This window comes from Hipposideros armiger, unplaced genomic scaffold, assembly GCF_001890085.2.
Source record: "Hipposideros armiger isolate ML-2016 unplaced genomic scaffold, ASM189008v1 scaffold_268, whole genome shotgun sequence".
In the NCBI taxonomy this organism is placed as follows: Eukaryota; Metazoa; Chordata; class Mammalia; order Chiroptera; family Hipposideridae; genus Hipposideros; species Hipposideros armiger.
In genome coordinates, this window is record NW_017731618.1 from 715,673 (window position 1) to 737,237 (window position 21,565).

Genomic DNA, 21,565 nt, shown 5'->3' on the forward strand with positions numbered 1-21,565 from the left:
AGTTATAGAGAATGATTTTCCCCAGGACCTGCATTTTCACTATATCTAACAAAAGAGAAAATTCTTTCTATGTGCTGTGATTTCCCAGATTTATCATGAACCACCATCATTAACTTCATTAAATCTTATCTGAGTGATGTTCTATGTCCAAATTATAATATCAAGAAAAAATTGTTGAAATTTAAGTGACATACCCAAAGCCACATAGCTAGTAAATGGTAGGTTCAAAATGTGAGTGTCTCACCTTTTTTCTACTTTGTGTGCACATTTCTTTAGTTTTATGGTTAATTGTAAAATACACATGGTAAAAAAATCAAATAATACAAAAGGATATGAAGTTAAAAGTCTCACCCTCTTTCTTGTGAATCCCAGCACCCTTCTCCAGAGATGACATTTGTTTAGTTTCTCAGGACCCTTCTAGGGTACACGAGGCATATACATATGTATGGAGTATATATGTGTGTAATGAGTGTTTCTTTTTTCACACAAATGAGACATACTGTTGGCACTTTGCAGTTTTTGTTTATATCTAGGAAACCCTTTTACTTTTTTAATTTTAAGAGTTTAATTTGAGCAAAAATCAATTGAAATTGGGCAGCTCCAAACCAGAACTAGTGAGGAGAACTCCACCAATAGGAGTTCAAGGAGAGGCTTTTATAGAGAAAAGACAGAAGCGAAGTAAAGCAATTATTGATTGGCTATAGCTTAAAGCCTAGTTGGCTGTTTGTGATTGTGTGTCTTTAGAGTGTTGATTTTATAGGCTTGAGTCATTTCCAGGTTTAGATTTTGGTTTCCTTACATAGGCTGCCAAAGTATTAGCGCCATATCAGTCTAGTGGCCTTTTTGTTTAACTAATTTAACAACTCCCCACTTTTGGTCATCCTCTCATACATGAGAGATTGACCAAAACTTTGGTATTAGCCCCACTCTGTCACCATTAGAGTTGCTCTCATCTCATTGTGAAACTCATAGATTATGTTGTCAGATTTGTGGAAGCATTGTTTTTGCTGTTCACCTCATTGGTCATCTCTTTTCTGTTTCTCTAAGCACAGTGAGACTATCTGATGAGCATGCATTTAATACCTTTGAGAGAACATAACACACCAAGGAGACTATAATGATAACTATTAGGAAGATAGTATCAAGAGACTGAAGTAGACGCCTTAGCCAGGGCCCCTCAGAACCAAACCAGCTCGTGTCAAATAAACCAAAGAATGTACCTGAAGGGGCACCAACCTGTTTTAGTCAAGTGGCTTTGTTTGTTAATTTCTTGTATTTGCTACATTACCAGAGGTGTTGATCCAGGTGTAGTACAGGGTATTTGCTATGGCACAGACTCTTCCTTGTTCAGCCAATAAGTAATCTTAAGCAATCTTATTACCTAAAACTACCTCATAAAGAAAATTCAAGGTCTTTTGTTGTGTAGCTGTGGCCTTAGCAATAAATTCAGCAATAGTTGCCAGAGTTAAGGACCACTGTCAGCATTAACAGAGAGAAAAAGCAAGTAGCAAAAAGGCAAAAGGAATTCAGGTTTCATATTCATTCAAAAGGATGAGGATCTTGATTCCTGATCCTGGGAGAGTTGTTTACCACAAGATGGCGTCTGCGTCTGGGGGGGAACCTCCCTAAGCAACTTTAATTTTAAATCTCCAGCTGATTTCCAAGAGTTCAAAGGACCTCTTCTTAATTGGGGGATATGGATGCAGCGTTCAAGTCTCTAGAGTTTGGCTACCATCTGAGTAGTAAGGAGGACCTAATATGGTCCCTTTCAAATAGGTTCCAGGGTAGCCTTTGTTCTTAGTGATTCTAAATCAGACGGGTGGGAAAAAATTGGAAACGGTAGTTAGGAGACTTATAACCAGATATTTAAAGAAACTAGAAAATTTCAGGATCCATTTTGGTGTACAGATATATCACAAAACCTCAAACACAATGACCAGGACTAGAATGTGATATCCACAAGGCTGTGTTATCATTTTCTCCTGAAACAATTTTTTCCTCTACAATCACCCTCATTTTTATTGAAGATAATCACCGTAACACAAATTTGTTTGCAAAATAAGCCTAATCTTGTTAAAGTTGGCCTGATTATTTTACATAAGTGCAGTAAGACTAGTGATTGACCATATACATTCTATTCACACCTGCTTTGCTGGAACTTTTCATAAGGAATCTTAGATAGACTTTTAAGAGCTTCTCCAGGTTAAGAAACTAAGCCAAAAACTGACCATCAGACTTCACGAGGCATACCTACCTGTATATAAATTCCTCTTTTCATGAAATCCCCAAGATATCTTGAATACCAGGAATTGACCTTTCTTACTCACCTAGTCAAGCTACAGGAAACTCTGTAAGCAAGGCATGAGCCCAGTTTTCCAAGAAGCTTTTATTGGTTTTCTAAAGTAAACTTGGTCCCTTAAAGCTGTCTGGTCTATCTAATTGTATGCATGTTCTCAAACATGACACTGCAGTCAAAGACTTGCTAATATAACTAATGTTTCCAATTACATCCTGTTATAAGGAGAACAGATTCTTATTGAACTTTGCAAATAAGTATATTGCCATTAAAATAAGAATATTCAATATGCTTCTGAATTTTAGAAGGATTAGATAAAGAGAAAAAGTAAATGTTTGAATTGTATTTACAGAGGTACACTTTTAAAATTTACTACAAGCCATAGATAGCTCAAGAGAAAAGGGAAAAAGTTTTTCTAAGATCTGGAAACATAAAACATTAAGGAACCAGCAATGTTTCTAAGAAAAAATTGTAAAAAATATATAATTATCTTCATGAATTCATTCAATCCCATATTATTATTTCTTGTTTTGCTTGAATCCAGTTTTTCTGGATTAGCTCTAGAACTTCTTACTCAGTTAAGTTTTATCATCGAAGAGTTATAAGAAGCCTGTATTCTAAAGTACTTACATCAGAGTCCTTTGCATGAGTCTCTCTGAAGATGAAGCACCTTTGCAAAAGTATCAGAATAAAACAATAATTATCTGTAAATGGCAAAAAGACCAAAAAAAACCCAAAAAACAAAACAAAACAATAAACAAACAAACAAAAAAACGCCATGGTTAAAGATCTGATAAAGGTTCACTTGATAAAGAAGTGTAGTTATCCTAAATGTAATTTAGGATAATAATTGGACAATGAGAGTATTGACAAATTTCTAGTAACTTTAAACAATTTCTGGAATACCTATATTAGTAACATATATCCATACACATATAACTAAGGTTTATCATCACTTCTTATTTGACAATGTTTTCTACATAATTTAACATACCAAATAGACATAATTAGTTTAGCATTTCTCTTTTATAAGGTGAGAGACAAATTCTTTTAGCTTTTCTAGGGGCTCTATGGGAAACCTCAAAGTTTCTCTGAGGTCAGAAAGACTTTCTAGAATTTGATTTTAGGAAGTTGTCAAAATATCAAAAGATTTGAACATTTGACCAAATAGGATCTTGGATCATTATGAAATAATGCTGAATTATGTATTTAATTGAAATGACAATAGAAGATTTTAAAGTCAAATACAGAAGGTTACATAGCTGTAAACAAAACTTAGCTCTTTTAATATTGACAAGACTGGGCTTTCTTAAGTAATCAAAGACCTGATGAAGGCAACATGAAGTATAGTAAATTGTTTTGGTAAGACACAAAAATCTTTGTTTTCCAGGTAGATTACCCAAAAGGTGAAAAAATACCTTTCACAATCTCTTATCAACAGCAGATCAATAGTCCCAGAAAACTTTGTCATTTTAACAGAGAGAAAACCGAATTCTAATTTTTCACCAGTGTACTTTTGATATTAAAACTCATCCTTTAAAAACTTAAATACATTCATTCCAATTTTAGTCCCCTTGACCACACACCAAATTCCTTTTCCAAGGTTCGTTTTCCACAAACCTACAACTTTTTAAATATCTATTCAGGTGTCGTCCGATGTTTTTCTCTTTTTCTTATTCTGGAACAGCCAGTCATTTTACTTTCCTTACCTAGTTTTCATACACAGTTGTTTCTTTCTACCCTTATGATTTCTAAGTGGTTTTAAATATATGTATTGACTAGAATTCTTAACCCCTCAGAATCCTTTATTCCTAGTGAAAATTAACAAGTAAACATTGTAAACTGTTGTTATGTCAGTGTTCTGTGGATTGGCAAATTTATAAATACATTTCACAATTTATAGAAGTAAATTTTTCCTTATAGTAAAATTTTCGGTGTAATAAAGCATGTTTACTAATAGACCCAAATATTTTTAATTCCTCTGTAAAAGGTAGCCAAAAGTGGATAAACCTATGTTCAGTAATTAATGTTTCAGTATTTTATCTTCTTTTTGGAAATGATCTAGATATTCAAAGAATATGCATCATTTAATTTATCTTAGTATAACTTTAAGATTTCAAGTTACCAAAAAGATTTTGGAAACTATTTTTAAGTATATATGTCATAAAGCATTATTATTGTTGAAAAGTTCATTTATAAACTTTTGTCTTACATCTATTTAATTTACTTGTTTTGAACAATTATTTTTAGATTACTCATGAAAATTTCATGAGGCATTAAACAGCTAACTATCATCTTATCTTTCTCGCTGACAAATTCTATAAGAGATAAACATGAGCTTATTTGACTTTAGGTAGAATAAAAGTTGTATTTAATTCTGATAACTCTGAAGATATATCTGTTTTAATTAAACAAACAAACTAGCTTTTATTTACCAAAGTTTATCCTTGATCACGTGAATTTGAAAAACATTTGGGTTAGTTTCTGTATTTCTGAGACTATACTTGATATATATATATACATATATATATATATATATATACATATGTATATATATATATGCTTATTTGCCTTTAAGCCAATTAAATAGAGCATTTTGCAAATTAATTTTGGCAATACTATTCATAGGTAGAAAAATATCACACATCTGTAACATGTACTCAGAGACATACATAAACATATGGATTGATACAGAGATTTTATAGCTTTCATTTTAAAATTTTATCCATGAGACAGGTACAATAATGAAAAACTGACTAAGTTATAAAAGAACAGTTGGATACCAACTGTGTTTCTAGTAGATAGAATAAGTTAACCTGCTCAGATAGCCAAAGCTTTTACTAATATTTGTGGAAAAGATTTGTAAGATTTTTTATTCACCTAATTTTTCAAATTCCTCCACCTCCTCCTCAACGTTCTTCTCCTTCTCCTTCTTCTTCTTTTCTGTTAAAGATAAACTCGGAATTTTTTATTTCAAGAATGGCACTGGGTTCCTAGAGAATACCAGGTAGAATATTTACATCTCAAAGGCACAGAGAAATGATGTAAATTTCTCAAAGAGCTTCTGTTTCCTAAACCCAGATCTTTTACAACATCTGCAAACCTTTTTAGATGAATAGGGGAGGTTTGGGGATTGATAAAAAGGATATGTAGGCTTTGAATTGTTTTCAGAGCCTCATTTCTGTTCTTGTAAAGACTCAATTTGTTAGACAAGTACAGTTGTTTTTAATTCCTGAAAGAATAGGACTGCAATCTAATATCAAGACACTGACCCAACCATCCATCTACAATATTTTCAATTTGCTTCTTTAAAGCAGGAAGTTCTTCAACTAAGATGGAAATAAAAAGATTTCTACATTCTAGATTTAAAGTTGTGTTTCTTTGGATTGTTTTAATAAATCCTTACACAATGGCTTCAGAATGTTTTTCTTTTCCTCTGGGTACATAGTTTCATTTTAGCTTAGGAAAGAAGGCCTAAAAATAAGTTTTTATCAGGCTTTGAATATCTACTTCCGATTTGGCCAATTTCTGAAGGCAAAGCTACTTAAAATACTTTTTCTTAAATCTTTTCAAATATCTTGTCAGGTTTCAGCTGGGACAAACAGAAATATTTCTGGCAATATTGAACTATCTCGTGGACACACGAGAGGACCCCACAAAGGGTGCAAAAAATAATTACCCTCCCAAGACCCAGAGCCACTCCCAAAGACAACCAGAAGAAAGAGAGACTTACACAGTTCCTCCGAAAGCTGGCAACAATAGAACCCTAGTCACCAATGGAGGGCAACTCACATTTCTGTCTGGCCATATTTCAGGGGCCTCCAACTAGACGTTGCCAAGCCAAATTCTCAGGACACAGAACAAGACAAACAACAAGGCAGTAGCTGTGTCTGGGAGAGAAAGGATCAATAACCAATGATTTTTTTTTCCTGCCAATTTGAATTTATAAAGAAAGGGACAGCATTAAATTTTACCAGCCTCTCTCCACCAGGCACCACAGATAGAGATCTGGGGGAGCTGATTCTGGTAAAAATTCGTATCTTTGGCCAGCTTCTGTCTGTCTTCCCAGGATGCCATCTGCAGGTTCCAGAGTCAGTGGGGTGTCCCAGCAGGTTTTATCCTGGCCACCAGTAACTGTAGAGGAGGAAAAATAGTTGTTCCTTTATCCTTTATAGCATATACTTGATGAGACTACTTTTTTTCTGAGGTACTTCCTAAATGGATAAGCTTATCTAAGATGGCTAAAAATTCTCCACTGTGGCCACTGTAATTCAAGATTGTCTTTGGTAAGGTTAACCTTCTTGTTCAACCTTAAAACAAAATTTTATTCACCTGAGGCCTCATACTGGATCCAATCCAGATTAAGGTGGACCCAGTCCGGTTTTTAAGTCTGACCCAATCCAACTCTGTCTGGTTCCTGGACCCAGCCCAGAAAAAGAAATGCCAAATAAATTCTGAAAGCTCGGAACACAAAAGCTGAGATAAGTTAAATGTTTTGAGGTTCTAGGGGAAAGTACAAGAGAGATTTTTAAATTGTGTTTTTATAATTGCCACTGTCTCCTCCATCTGTGCTATAGAGTATGTAAGTCTCATTATTCATTAGCTTTATAATTTATGGCACCTGACCTTTCTCTTATTGACATTCATATTTTCTGGAAATTAAAAATAAACATGGTAATGTGATTTATGAAATCTCTTTTAGCTTCTTTATCTCTTCTATCTCTAGGAAGGGTATGCATTTCTAATAGAGACTACAGTGTGGATTTTATTTTTTTAAAAACTAATGTAGCTGAGGCAGTTTTTAATTGACATTTTTATGGACTGTCCCAGGGTTACTATGAGATGACTCTAGCCATTTCCTTTTTCGTAAATTTTACTATGGAATTCCCTTGTTTCATTTGCTTCCTCTGGTACTCACTTTCCACCTTTACATAGAGTGAGCTATTCTCCTGAAATGTCATGCTGTCACTGCCTTTGCACCAGATACTGTGGGAAGCACAGAGGATGACATTTGGTTTCCAGTGGCTGAAACAAGGTTTGCTTTTGCTGATGTTGGTGGCCTGGCTCCATTAGCTCAGGAGCTGTTTTGGGGGGATAGGAGCAAATCCCCCTTCTCTCCATCCTCAGGAATCAGGCAAAATTAAAAGATGTGTAGCTGATGCATTGTTGACTGTGTCTAGCTGCCATGTTCCTGCTATGTGCGGTGAAAGTCCCCGAGGCCGTGTCTGACATGCTGATGTCAGAGTTCCACCACCCAGAGACTGTGCAGAGGCTGAACGCTGTCCTCAAGTTCCACACACTCTGGAGATTTCGCTATCAGGTCTGGCCCCGGATGGAGGAGGGAGCACAGCAGATTTTTAAGGTAAGGGTACTTCCTCCCACATGAGAATTAGATTAGCAAATGCAACACAAGGCTTGCTGATATCCTTTGACCACAAATCAGCATTGTATGGCCCAATAGATGCTTCTTTTTTTTCCTCTTCGGTTATGTAAGTAAACCTAACTCATAGGAGTATATGAATAAATACTTATTATTTAAAAATTAAAATATATAAGAATGTAGAGTAAGAAAATCAAGTCTCTATAAATCTCTAGATTTCACTACTATCCTCAGAAGTAAGCGCATAAAGGTTTGGGCTATAATCATCCAGACATTTTGCTATACAGATAGATGGTTTTTGGAGGATGGGGTGATTAACACAAATAAAGATCATTTATTTGAAACCTTTTATTTTATTAATGAGTAAACTGAGGCCCAGAGAGTTTCACCCCATGCTCTCTATAACATCCTGTGTGCTGTAAGATTATGTCATAATTATACTTAAGACTCATTCAAGCTTGTTCTCCATCTTACCTCATTCTTCTGATATCAACTAACAGATCCCACCTCCCAGTATAAACTTCACCCTGCCTTCGCCGGTGCTTGGGATGCCATCCGTACCAATGTTTGACCCCCCATGGGTCCCTCAGTGCAGCGGGAGTGTCCAGGACCCCATTAATGAGGACCAGTCTGTGAGTAACCGTCCCCTTCTTTTCCTTATCTTGAGGCTTCATGGTATACATGTAAGAAAGAAAAATAATGAATGTGTTAGACAGTCTGTTCATTTTTATCATAAGAATGTAATAACAGCAATCAAAATCAGCCTCAAAAGGTCTTTGTTCTTTTGAATACAATAGAAGGAACTAACATCTGGTAGTAAGCATTTACAGACCTCCAAGCAGACACAGTTTTGTGGTATAATTAAAGAAGCAGCCACCTTATGAAGCTACTGAAAGCATTAGGCATTGATTTCTTGGCCAAAGGTAACACTTTTGTCTCCATGTATTATGCAATAGACATATTCATTTAACCTATAACAATGTACCCGAAAGTTAATGATACTGACCTTGGGCGGGTAAGAAAAAGAACTCGGATAGCAGCTGTTGTTTCCTTGTTTAGACCTTAGCCTGTTCTTCAGCTTGTTGACTATCAGTATAATCATCACAAACATCAGTCTGAGACCTCAGGTCTTGGGCTGCTCTAATATATCACTGCTATATGTAATATAATGCAGACACAGTTAAGTTCAGAACACAATCTATTTATATACAAGAACCAAGAATATGTATGTATCTTGAAAAAAATGAATTTTCAAAATATGCCTTTTTCACCTGTTGACTAGCATTTTTCTATATTATAAGAGTAATATAGAAAATTTGAAAAATAAAGCAAAAATAGAAAAAGAATGCATCTCTCTGCATAAATCCATGATTATCTCCTTGATTAAACTCCCATGGGATTTAGGGCAACTGGTATATAAATATTAAAGATTTTTTCTACATCTCACAAAATATCCTCAGCAATGTTGTACTATTTTACCCTTATACAGTAGAATAGGAAAGTATCTTCTTTATTTACATTAATTAGTGTTATTTTTTTAATGCCACTTTAAATGGCAAAAAACAAAATTATTGATGTTTTTATTTATACTTCTTTAAAAAGTTAATTGAATATATGAAGTTACATTGATCATTTTGCATATTACACATACGTTTTCTAAGCATTGTAGTTTTCTTTGGAGAGCTATTTGTTTGAACTCTTTACCCATCAAAATCTTTTTATTTTAATTCTACTGCATACAGTACCTTTATATCTGATGGCTTTTGTGCCAAAGAGAAAGGCACACCTGGTTCTTCCCCCATATGTGCAGCAATTCCAGCATCTGAACCATGGTGTAAGGATCTTTGAGTTTTCACCCATACAGGTGACGGATACATTTGAGCTAAGCACACTTTCTATCCCAAGTTCACAATGAACTTCCAGCCAATCCCCTGATTCTATGCCCATTTCTCTTTCTCTTATTCCACAACTTTAATGTACCTATTAAATAACCTATCGTAACCCCGTATTCTGAAAATGAATTGTCATTTTGCCTACCAAATGCCCTTAATGCTGTTGCCATTCATCATTGCAAACCTTTAGTCTTATGTTAAAAGACTAAAAACCTTTAGTCTTATGTATACAGGAGCCTCTATGAATGCAGCCTTTTAGAAGAGCGACCAATACCCCTTGTCTGTCTCTAAAACCCTAGCTAACAGAGAGATGTGGATTGTTATTGTGCATAGACATTACTGCAAGTTGGTAGTGAAGAAGGACAGTGATCACTTCCTTGCTCTGAGACCACTGACTTTGCCCCAAAGCTCTGGGAACTTATCTCAGGAGAACTGACCTCATGGTTAAGGCATGAATAAAATAGCCATTTTGCATAGTGAATCCCCTCTCCTTTAGTCTTCCTGATTTGTTATGTCTGCTGCTGGTAAACAGAGTCAAATTTTACATTCAACCTTATTAACCCTATGATCGCTTATAATTTCCATTTAAAAACTTTGCTTCTATAAATATTGGTAAGTATTGACAATGTTTCATCTACAAATATTAAGTATTTATAGTGTGGTAAATTTTTGAGATACAAAAATGAAATGAATCACATAACTAATTGGTTTATATGAGAGGTAAATCTAAGAGAAAATCCTAACTTTCTCTTTTATTAACTTTATGAAATATTATAAATGTCCTTCATTTAAAACCAGTTCAAACATTTTTGGAAAATGAATAGAGTATTAAAATTTTTTATTTGATTTTAATGTTTAAAGAAGGGATCCTTGATATCACCCCAAATCATAAAGGTAAAATAGGGTTCTTGCCAGAAATTACAGACATACTCGAAGGATTATTCTGATTAAATGAAAAAGAATCGCTTAGTTGTACACAACCTGAAAGCTTGGTAGAAAAGCAAATAAATCTCCATGAAACTAGATCATGGGTGCCCTACCATTTCCTGAACACAAATTACCACATTTGTGCAATTTATTGGAACACTCTTTATACCTTGTGGAAGAGCTGCTGTTAAATAAACTTGCCTTCATGTCTTCATAGAAATCATTTTCAGCCAGGGCTGTGTCCCGCTCCCATCAAAGGGCAGAACACATCTTAAAGAACTTGCAACAGGAAGAAGAGAAGAAACGTCTTGGTCGAGAAGCCAGCCTTATCACTGCCATCCCCATCACCCAGGAGGCTTGTTACGAGCCCACCTGTACACCCAACTCAGAGCCGGAAGAAGAAGGTGCTCTCTACTCACAGGGTTTCTCGGGGGGCTGAGTCACAGGAAAGGGAAAGGACTTGCTTTGAAATAGACATTGATAGTTTTATGTGAAATGAGGTGATATGCTCCCTGTCCCTCTCTCCCACCTCCTTACACTATCCAAAGAAAGAGAAAACGTTGTGTTTTCTAAAGACGACAGTGGGACTGTGTACAGAGAAGGATGTTAGCACAATGAATGAACCAATATGGGAATGGACCGAGCAGTGATTGTGACTGAGGGAACAGCTGAATCCAGAGTGTGTATTCAAGTAGATGCAGTCAATTCTTTCATCATTGAAAGTGGGGTTAGTCTATTAACTACTTTCTACCTTCTCAAGTGCAGACAATTTGTTGGCTGGTATCAGAAAATGAAAGAAACTATTCTCAATTCATTGATTCTCTGCCCTGTTTTTGTGGAATCTTTGGGAAGAATATTTTGTTTTCCTGTAAAGTTTTCTTTACCTTTTCTAAGTACACTCTGAATTGCTTAAGCTTTAGGCTCTGACAGCAAGTATACACTTGTGATATAAATACACCTGTAGTTGTGATGAACCGTTCTTGTTATAAAATCAAAGTTCACGTCCCCCATTTTCTTTGCCAGTAGAAGAAGTCACCAATCTGGCATCCCGCCGACTGTCTGTCAGTCCATCCTGTACCTCCAGCACTTCCCACAGGAATTATTCCTTCCGTCGAGGGTCGGTCTGGTCAGTGCGTTCAGCTGTCAGTGCCGAAGGTGTGTCCTCTTGCAAATGTATTATTTATTCCTCGTGACTTGTGTGTTTCGACACACTTTCCAGTTAACATATTATCTCATTTTATTATACTACACTTTATTACACTGCACTGTTATCATTAAATAACTTGTTTCATGACTTGAAGTTCTGAATAAAATATTGGTTTGAGTGGTACCCTAAAAAAATTATTGTTGATTTTACCTAGCAATTGTCCTTTATAAGTTGGCTCTGTTTTAATTACATTTCATGTAATCATATTGCTGAGGTTTTTGTTAACAGTTTCCAACCCTAGCTGCATATTACAATCAACTGGGGAGTTTTGAAAAAAATGCCCAAGCCACACCCAAGACCAAATCAGGATCTCTAAGAGTGGGACCCACACATCAATATTTTTAAAATCTACTCAGGGTATTCCAGTGTGTGGCCATTATGATGCTTTAAGATGCTGTTCTGGAATATATAACCAAAGCTCATTCTACTCCTATAATGAAATCTAATTTCAAGGGGGAAATGTGATGCTCTTAATCCCAAGAATTTAAATATATATGTTTATTGAGAACCAGTGGTTCTCCATTCTTGGGTGCACAACCCTGGGGAACTTTCAAATGACTAATGCTAATTAGTAAGAACTTATGAAGACAAGGCCCAAGGCACACCTGTATTTTTATAATGCCTTTATTGAGATGTTCATATACCATAAAATTCACCCTTTTGAAATAGTGGTTATTGGTATGTTCGTAGAGTTGTGATCATAGCCACTATCTAATTTTAGAATATTTTTGTCGTTCCTTAAAGAGACTCTATACCCATTAGCAGTCATTTCTCATCTACTGTTTCCCTCAACCCCTGGCAAGAAATAATTTTTCTATTTCTATGGATTTGCCTATTCTGTATATTTCATATAAATGGAATCATATGGTATGTGGCCTTTTGTGACTGGATTCTTTGACTCAGCATAATATTTTCAAGGTTGTCACATGTATCAATTCTTTATTTTCTTGTATTACCAGATAATTCCATTATATAGATCTGCCACATTTTATAAATTCACCAGTTAGTAGACATATGGGTTGTTTACACTTTGGGTTATTATTAATTATGCTGCTATAAACAATTATCTACAAGTTTTGTGAAGAAAACTACCAAGCTAGTTTCAAAGTGACTGTATCATTTTACCTTCCTACTAAAAAAGTATGAGGGTTCCAATTGCTCCATATCCTTGAAAAGCCAATATAATCTTGGAAATAAAGAACAAAGTTGGAAGACTCACATTCCCCAATTTCAAAACTTAACTACAAAGATGCAGTAATCAAGATTCTGTGGTATTGTATGAGGATTGACACACGAATCAGTGGAATAGAATTGAACAACCAGAAGTAAAACCATTCCATTTACATTGATTTCATGCTTGAAACAGGTGCCAATAAAATTAAATGGGGAAAGAATAGTCTTTTTGACAAATGGTGCTGGAACAACTAGTTATCTAGATACAAAAGAATGTTAGATAAGTAGGCCTTGAACTTAGAAGTGGTTTTGAATTACAATACTGAAAAAGCACCCTGATTATGTCTCCCTCTTCAGATGAGGAGCACACCACCGAACACACGCCAAACCACCATGTGCCGCAGCCCCCACAGGCAGTGTTCCCAGCATGCATCTGTGCAGCTGTGCTCCCCATTGTTCATCTCATGGAGGATGGTGAGGTGCGGGAAGATGGAGTAGCAGGTACAGTCTTACTAGTAAAACCATAAATAACTAATCAAATACCTCAGCTGTCCCTCTGATATAAGACAGTAAGTAGGGTGTTCTTGAAAACGTTAACTACTGGCTACATGTTGAGTTGTTTTAGGTACATGTTACCATTGTGGATTTGTAGTACACTGTACTAGCACTAGTTTCTCTACCTTCTTTTCCCACCGCCTTTATGACTAACAAGTTGCATTTAAAATTGCTAGTTGGGCCCAGGCGCATTATTTATGACCAGAAAATAAAACAACACTTATTTGGCCAAACAGAAATCACAGTGATTTTGGTCACCTTAGCAATCTCAGCTATTAGCTTGACACCACTAATGCCATCTTTCCTACTTGATCACCTTTTCAGAAACACTACCTAAAGAGAATAATTGCAAGATGAAATGATAAACCAGGAGGAGAGATGATTTACATTTGTAACAGACAACAGGTTAATATTCTTAATAATATTTAAAAGGCCCTTATAACTAAGTAATGATTTTTTTAAAAACTGCAGTAGAAAAATGGGCAAAGATGTAGATACAATCCAATGGCCAATAACATCTGTAAACAACACTGTTGTTTAACATTATGAAATCTTACATTTTAGCTAAAAAATTACAAAGATTTTTTTTAAATGAAAATGCCCATGGTTGATAAAGATTCAGGGAAAAGAGTATCTTTACACTTTGCTGATGAGAATATAAAATTAGATACAAGTATTCTGGAACAGAGTGTTACAATATGTATCAAAAACTTAGAAAGTGTGGAAATCCTGTGACACAGATTTTGACTTACAGAAATTTCCTAAGGCAATAATGAGGATGTTATAAAGGTTTATATAGGACACTCTACATTGCACAATATTTAAACTAACAAACATTTGAAAAGAGTTTAAATATCTGGCAACAGACAATTAATTAGAGTACCTCTATATGACAGTATTTTGTGCATATTAGAAACAACATTCTAGAATAGTAACATTAAAAGTTCAATATGTTGAGTACCAAATAATATTTTCTATATAATATTCTTTAAAAATACATGTAAATATATGTATCACATGTACAAAAGGACATACTCCAAAATGTTTGTAGTTGTTTTTGTGATCAGTAGACTTACTAGTCTCATTTTTCTCTTTGTTTTTTTCTGTATGTTTCATGCCTTAAGCATCTAACTGCCTTGCTTCAGCAATTAGAATAAAGTGATATTATAAAGGTAGTTTTGTAGCCAATTTCAACCTAAGAAGAGCCCACACCTATTTTAATTATTTAGAAAGACACATTAAAGCTAAAACTTATATTTACGTCTCTTATTAATATTATTTATTTAAATAGCTCTTAATTTTAATTTGATCATGAGTTTCTGAAGCAAAAGAGTGGTATAATTTATGTAAAATATAGACTGAATGATAAATTCATGATAAACTCCATATTCCTACTTTAGAAAACTAAACTAAATAAACCATTTAGACGAGGAATATCCAATGCTTACCCACCACTCGCTTTCACCTACCTCGTTCTTAGCCTGGGCACTTTCAGGCAATTGGAGCCTGACCATCTTCCCCAAAGAAGTAGCACTTCCTTTCGCATTAGAAATAATTATTTATTCCTTAGGCATCCATCATTAGAAGCGGGAGCCTAATTATTAGTGGCTCAACTACTTTATCTTGCTGAAGGAGATACTATAAAACATCCATGTGAACATTAAAAGATCATCTCTGAAACATTTTCTAAAAATCCAAGTAATTAGTTTAGGAATTTCTCCATACAACAAATTATTAAGTATGACTTTAATTTGATAAAGTCATTTGCCACTGCTAATATTGGGATGTTTTCCAAAACAAAAACTCACAAATGTATTTCTTTTTAATTGAAATATTATTGACGTATAGCACTGTATTAATTTAGGTGTTAAATATAATGATTTGATATATACAGAGGGTGCCAAAAAATGTATACACATTTTAAGAAAGGAAAAAACTTTATTAAGATTGTAATACTTGATATATACCAATAACAATAAATGAGTACAAGTCACTTTTGACTTCTGCAATTACAAGAGGTGCTCAAAGCGGTTACCATCAGCATAATATTCATACAGTTTTTTTCCTTTCTTAAATGTGTATGCATATTTTGGCATCCTCTGTATATAAATATTATATATATATAAATATATATATATATATATACAAATACTATATATATGTGTGTGTGAGAGAAATAATTAACATAGTAAGTGTACGTTAATATCCATCACCACGCATAGTTACAGTTTTTTTTCTTATGATGAGGACTTTTAAAATCTCTCCTTGTAACTTTCAAATATACAATAAAGTACTGTTAACTCTAGTCACCATGCTGTACATGATATCCCCAGGTTTTATCTTAAAATTGGAATTTTGTACCTTTTGACCACCTTCACTCATTTCCCCCATCCCCACCACCCCCTGCCTCTAGCAACCACCAATCTGTACTCTGATTCAGGGTTTTTTGTTTGTTTGTTTGTTTGTTTGTTTGTTTTTTTAGTTCCACATATAAGTGAGATGCTACAGTATTTGTCTTTCTCCGTCTGACTTATTATACTTAGAGTAATGCCCTCAATGTCCATCCATGCCATCGCAAATGGCAAGATATCCTTTTTAAGGCTAAATGATATTCCATTGCATATCACAAATGTATTCTTTACAAAAGTAATGCTGAGCCTAAAGACCACCCTATATTTGTTTGTTACCTTTTTTTGTAAGTAAAAATGTTCAGAAACAACAACAAAGAGAACAAATATTTGCATTTCAAGAATTCACAGAGCCTTTTTGAAAGCAAAAAAGAGGTTAATAAAAGCTTAGTAAATTTTTTAATACTTTATCTAATAGGTTTCTTTCCATTTATGACAAATGTTCAATTTCCTTTCTCTTCTCAAGTGAGTGCTGTGGCCCAGCAGGTCTTATGGAATTGTCTCATTGAAGATCCATCAACAGTTCTTCGACATTTTCTGGAAAAACTGACCATCAGCAATAGACAAGTAATTCTTTTCTTTTTTTGGTAGTGTAGCTGTGTGTGTGAACACTGTCAAAAACAAGCAATGGACTTTTACATTGCTGTGCAGGCAGCATCAATGTCCTCTGACACAGCCAATAAGTACTTTAGATAATGATAATTACGAGCAATATTAAACTTTGCTGTTTTCTTTCTAATTTCTCCATCAGCTGATGTCCCCATAAGTGTATGGTACACTGCTCGTGATGACCCTAAGATACTTACTGATTCTCAGTCTTTTAAACAAAGATTAAATTCAGTGTAATGTTCTTAGTATTGGGTACATCTATTGAATTCTGATTGCTTGGTAGTCTGTGATGGTAGGGTTATTAGCATTGGTGACACTCTCCATTAATCAAAAAATCTAATTTGTCAGACTACCCTGTAAGAGTGTGCCAAATAAAAGTACTTTTCTGGGCAATGGTAAAATATACTGATGATTAAGAATTACTTGTTCATTTCTGTGTTATCATCCTGTTCACTAGAAGATTAACTCTGGTTTCTAAAAGATAAGGTTAATTACGTTTCCATTTATCCTCTCTTGCTGAGCTCTATCTGTTTCACTCAAAACCTAGGAAGCAGAACTATGGAGTTCAAAAAAACTAGTTTGTCTAATGGTTTCTCAACACAGGACCTTACTTTTCCATCACACCTGGCGGCCATAGTGAATAGAGCGCACTAAATCCACGGCTTTCCTGTGACTTGCCTCTGATCTACAGACACGGTCTCAATTTTTATGTATCAAAGAAGTTGTCTGACTACTGCTCCGTGGTTTCATACATTAGCTCCTAAGAGAATGTGTCACAGCTGGTTTACATACTATGTCACATAAGCTGTATTAAAATGCCGAACATCATGGAAATCAACATGGGGACAAAAGTATGAAATAGCCACCTCCCTGCTTTGCAAGAAGTTAATTTTATTTCCAATGGCATGGCAGCGGAGTGAGACATAGACATTCTGTTCTTTCAGGATGAGTTAATGTACATGCTGCGCAAACTGCTCCTGAATATTGGAGACTTTCCTGCTCAGACGTCTCACATCCTGTTCAACTACTTGGTGAGTTGCAGCCTCCAGTAGGTTATAAATGTTCCTTTCCAACTAGGAAGAAGCAACATGAGGAGAGGTCTTAGGAGGTTTTCTGGCAATAAAACCCATTAATTATGAGACGAAAAGTGAACCCTGGTCAGCTAACTTCACCACTGTGTGTATGGGGAGTCTTCCCCTCCTGGCACCATCTGTGATGTGTGGTGGGCACTCAGTAAATGTCACTTTCCTGTCTTCCTTTGGCATTATACAACTTCCTTATGTTAGTTCTTAGTTTTGGTTTTCTGTTGAGGAAACCCATGTCATTTTAATCACTTTTCCCTTTACTTATTTCACCACTATTTAACACACACACACACACACACACACACACACACACACAGAGGAAAATGTTACCCTACATGGAAACTATTTGTGAGTGTATTTTTCCATGTCAACTATCTGTGCTGTAAGCCATCCTGATAGCTCCTCCATGAACCCTCCAGAATTTACCTGTTTCTTTGTATTTTCTTTCCACTCTAAATTAAAGGTGTAGTTTGGGGCTTGTTGACATGATGCCTCTTCTTTGAAATTACACTTTAATCGAGGCAGAGAGATGGCCAAATGAATTTCTATGCTGAGAGAGCTTCTTTTCTTTCTCCTCACTATCATCAGCCTTTGAGAAGGTTTGGAAATAAGAGTTAGTTACATGCATCTGTAGCAGAATGATAAATTTAACTTATGCTACAACTCCAATGTGCAGAGAAAACTTGTAATTCCTTCCTCTTGTCTATGACTGATTTGGTTTTCTTCCTGAGTGCCCACCTGCTGGTTGACAAGGGAAAAACATATATAAGTAATAAAATACAATTTTTTTAAAAAATCCAGTTTTAAGTTCAGACTGATAAAAATAAATAAATAGTACCTTTGGATAGTGTTCAGTCTCTCTTGGCTAAAAATACTTAGTTTCTATGAATTCCCTTCCTTTCCAACTGCTTTCATCTTTAAATACTATGTGAAGTTGGGGAGAAAAAAAAGACCTTTGTTCAGCATTCTAGCTTTGGTAACCATTTGCTCTTGGTCCTCTCTTTGTAAGACAGTGCTCTTTTTCTGGCTGGTCTCTGGATGCCCTGCTGATGGGAGCCAAAGCCCATAGCTGCTGTGGTACTTGGGGCCCCTCTGCTCCCAGCAGTGTTTGCTGTGAGTCTCAACCTTACCTCAGCTCCTGCTGGTGCTGTAGACCCCTCTGAGTTTTGGTCATAAGTCCCATAGGGCTCCAGCTTAGGAAGTCCCCTGGCTAGAGCAGCCTACTCAAGTGACACCAACCTATAGCAATTCTATGTATTGGGTTGTCGGAAAAGTCATGACGCATGTTTGCAACAGATGGCACTAGTTCATTTTTGGAAGTACTAGAGTCATTCACATCTATGTTATTGCTATGTCATTTGACAGCTGACAGTCTAGCTTCATTCTAAAAAAAAATGAGTGATTTGGTTGAGTTTTGGAGATTTTACAGCAAGTTGAAGATGGAAGACCATACTGTGCATTTTTGCTATATTTTACTGTTTTACTTCCATAAAGGGAAAAACATGCGCCAAGCTTGTGAAAAGTTGCATAAAGTTTATGGTGACATTGCTCTACAAGAATGTCAGTGCCAACAGTGGTTCACGAAATTTCATGCTGGTGATTTTGATCTCAACGACACTCCTCGGTCAGGGAGGCCCACCAAGGTTGATGACGAAAAAATAAAGGCATTGATCAAGTCAAACCCATGTTACACGATGTGAGAGATTGCAGAAACATTGAACATCCATCATTCAAGCATTCACGACCACCTGAAGAAGCTGGGATACATAAGCAAGCTCGATATTTGGGTTCTGCATGAACTCAAAGTTCATTTGATAGCGCATATAAACATCTGCAATATGCTTATTAAACGTGAGGAAAACGATCCCTTTTTGAAGTAACTGATAACTGGTGATGAGAAGTGGATTGTTTACAACAATGCAGTGTGCAAACGGTTTTGGTCCCGATGTGATGATTTGCCTCAAACGACATCGAAAGCAGACATTCATCAGAGGAAGGTTATGCTTTCAGTGTGGTGGGATTTTAAAGGTGTCGTGTTTTTTGAACTCCTACCAAGGAACCAAACAATCAATTCAAATGTGTACTGTCGGCAATTGGACAATTTGAACGAATCCATCATCCAGAAATGTCCAGAGCTTGTGAATTGTAAAGGAGTTGTGTTCCATCGTGACAACATGAGACCACACACAAGTTTGATCACCTGTCAAAATGTTTGTACACCTGAAACTAATAATAATAAAAAATAAATTTAAAAAAATTATTGGAGCTTGGACGTGGGATATGTTGCCACATCTACCATACTCGCCTGACCTTGTGTCATCAGACTTCCACTTGTTCCGCTCTCTTCAAAACTCTTTGCGTGGTATAATGTTCAATTCAGATGAGGCTGTAAATCAGCACCTTGTTCAGTTTTTCACAAATAAAGACAGGTCATTCTATGAGCAAGGAATTATGAAGTTTGCTGAAAGATGGCAAAAGATAATCAAACAAAACAGGCAATATATCATTGATTGATCTTTGTTCTTTATATAAATAAATGACCTTTGAACAACATAGATAAAATACGTCATGACTTTTCCGACAACCCAATAGAACACTCTCCAGCTAAGCTTTCTGCCACTTCTTGGTCCTGTCTACACTACACAAAAGCCAAAGGTAGATTATCAAAGCCAAACATCAGGGCCCCCTTCAGTTGAAGTGTGTGCTCTGTCAAGGTTATATTGTATACAGGTTGGTATGGAACAGCTCTGAGATGAGCTCTTGTCAGAGACCCAGACAGAGACTGGAGGCAAGCGTGCCTTCAGAATGCCTTCCTATTCTCCAGGGCACCGGACAGAGGAAATGCTTACCTGGACCACTGCTCTCCTCTGGCCTTTAGCCTGGGAATGAGAAGATGGACATTTCATTTTCCTTCTGTCATACTCTCCTATCAACTCCAAATAAGCCTTAATGGCAGATATAAGTCCTGTTTATCCTTGGGCAACTAGGGAATTGAAGAGCGAATTGAAGAACAAAAGGGTTGACAGCATCTTGGCCTGGCTGTATAATCCTGTTTTGCATGAATATAAATGTCTAAATGTCTGGTTTTGCATTTCTTTTTAAAACCCTAATTTCCCCCTGAATCGCAAGAACATGGATGCTTTGGGTAGAGTAGGGAAGATGCCTTGTACTCTGAATGGCATAACAGTGAAGGGCAGAGTCAATTTTAAACCATTCTCCTTTTTATACATCTTTTTCTCATGACTACTGTAGATGTGTGTGGTAGGGATGTTGGGAACACTGATTCGTCTCTGCCAGACTTTGTTGGGGACATTTAAATCCACTGCTTAACTTGACTCAGTGACCTTCAACCTGGAGTATATACCTTAAGGCACACATCTGGGGGTATGTGAAGGCTTTTAAAGGGGTTTGATGCCCAGATAGTTTTAAGGGAATAAATCTCCAAATCCTTGACTTGCAAATATGCACTAATGCCTTCTGAGCATGCCTGCCATTTCATCACCATTCCCCTTCTGTACACAGAAAGGCCTACCCTGACCATCACAAATATCACCAGGCTTCACTGATAGATGTATAAGACAGAGAAAGAATCTAGTGTGTGTATTAGTTTTAAAGGGGCCTTATTTCTGACTGATAAAGGCACTTTAAACCCATAGGACTTCCCATCTTTTCCTATATTTTGTAAATTTCATCTAGGGATGAGGTTTGGCTTTCATTAGAGTGTTCAGCCTTTAGAGCCACCAAAGCAATTAGGTTAGTGACACTAATTCTTTGAGTGTCACTTGAAAGTTTTCTAGGATTAACAAATTTTTGAAGAAATGATGGATAAAAGCCACAGTAGGGAGGGGGGGTACTTTTACATTATTTTTCTGATTTTTGTTGTTCATTGAATAAGGTAGTTAAAAAATGAATTCATCTGGGTCGGCCGAGTGGCGCAATGGTTAAGAACTCGCTTGGGATGCCAGAGGGCCCCGGTTCGGATCCCACATATGAGGGCCAGTGACACTGCCCTCTGCAGCTAAGATGCTGAACA

At 36.0% G+C, this 21,565-nt stretch overlaps 1 protein-coding gene across 11 annotated transcripts in view; it reads left to right on the plus strand.

The window, feature by feature from the left end:
- UNC80 (unc-80 subunit of NALCN channel complex) overlaps positions 1-21,565 on the plus strand; it is a 199,204-nt gene that overhangs the window by 120,522 nt on the left and 57,117 nt on the right. For 9 of the 11 annotated variants that reach the window (XM_019656896.1, XM_019656903.1, XM_019656905.1 and 6 more), the window contains 7 exons: positions 7,477-7,658; positions 8,177-8,308; positions 10,713-10,899; positions 11,519-11,650; positions 13,233-13,376; positions 16,305-16,405; positions 17,392-17,478. In XM_019656896.1, coding sequence (XP_019512441.1) covers positions 7,477-7,658; positions 8,177-8,308; positions 10,713-10,899; positions 11,519-11,650; positions 13,233-13,376; positions 16,305-16,405; positions 17,392-17,478 — 965 coding nt within the window. The remainder of the gene's footprint in view (positions 1-7,476; positions 7,659-8,176; positions 8,309-10,712; positions 10,900-11,518; positions 11,651-13,232; positions 13,377-16,304; positions 16,406-17,391; positions 17,479-21,565) is intronic. The other 2 variants (XM_019656897.1, XM_019656904.1) reach the window with 1 other exon arrangement.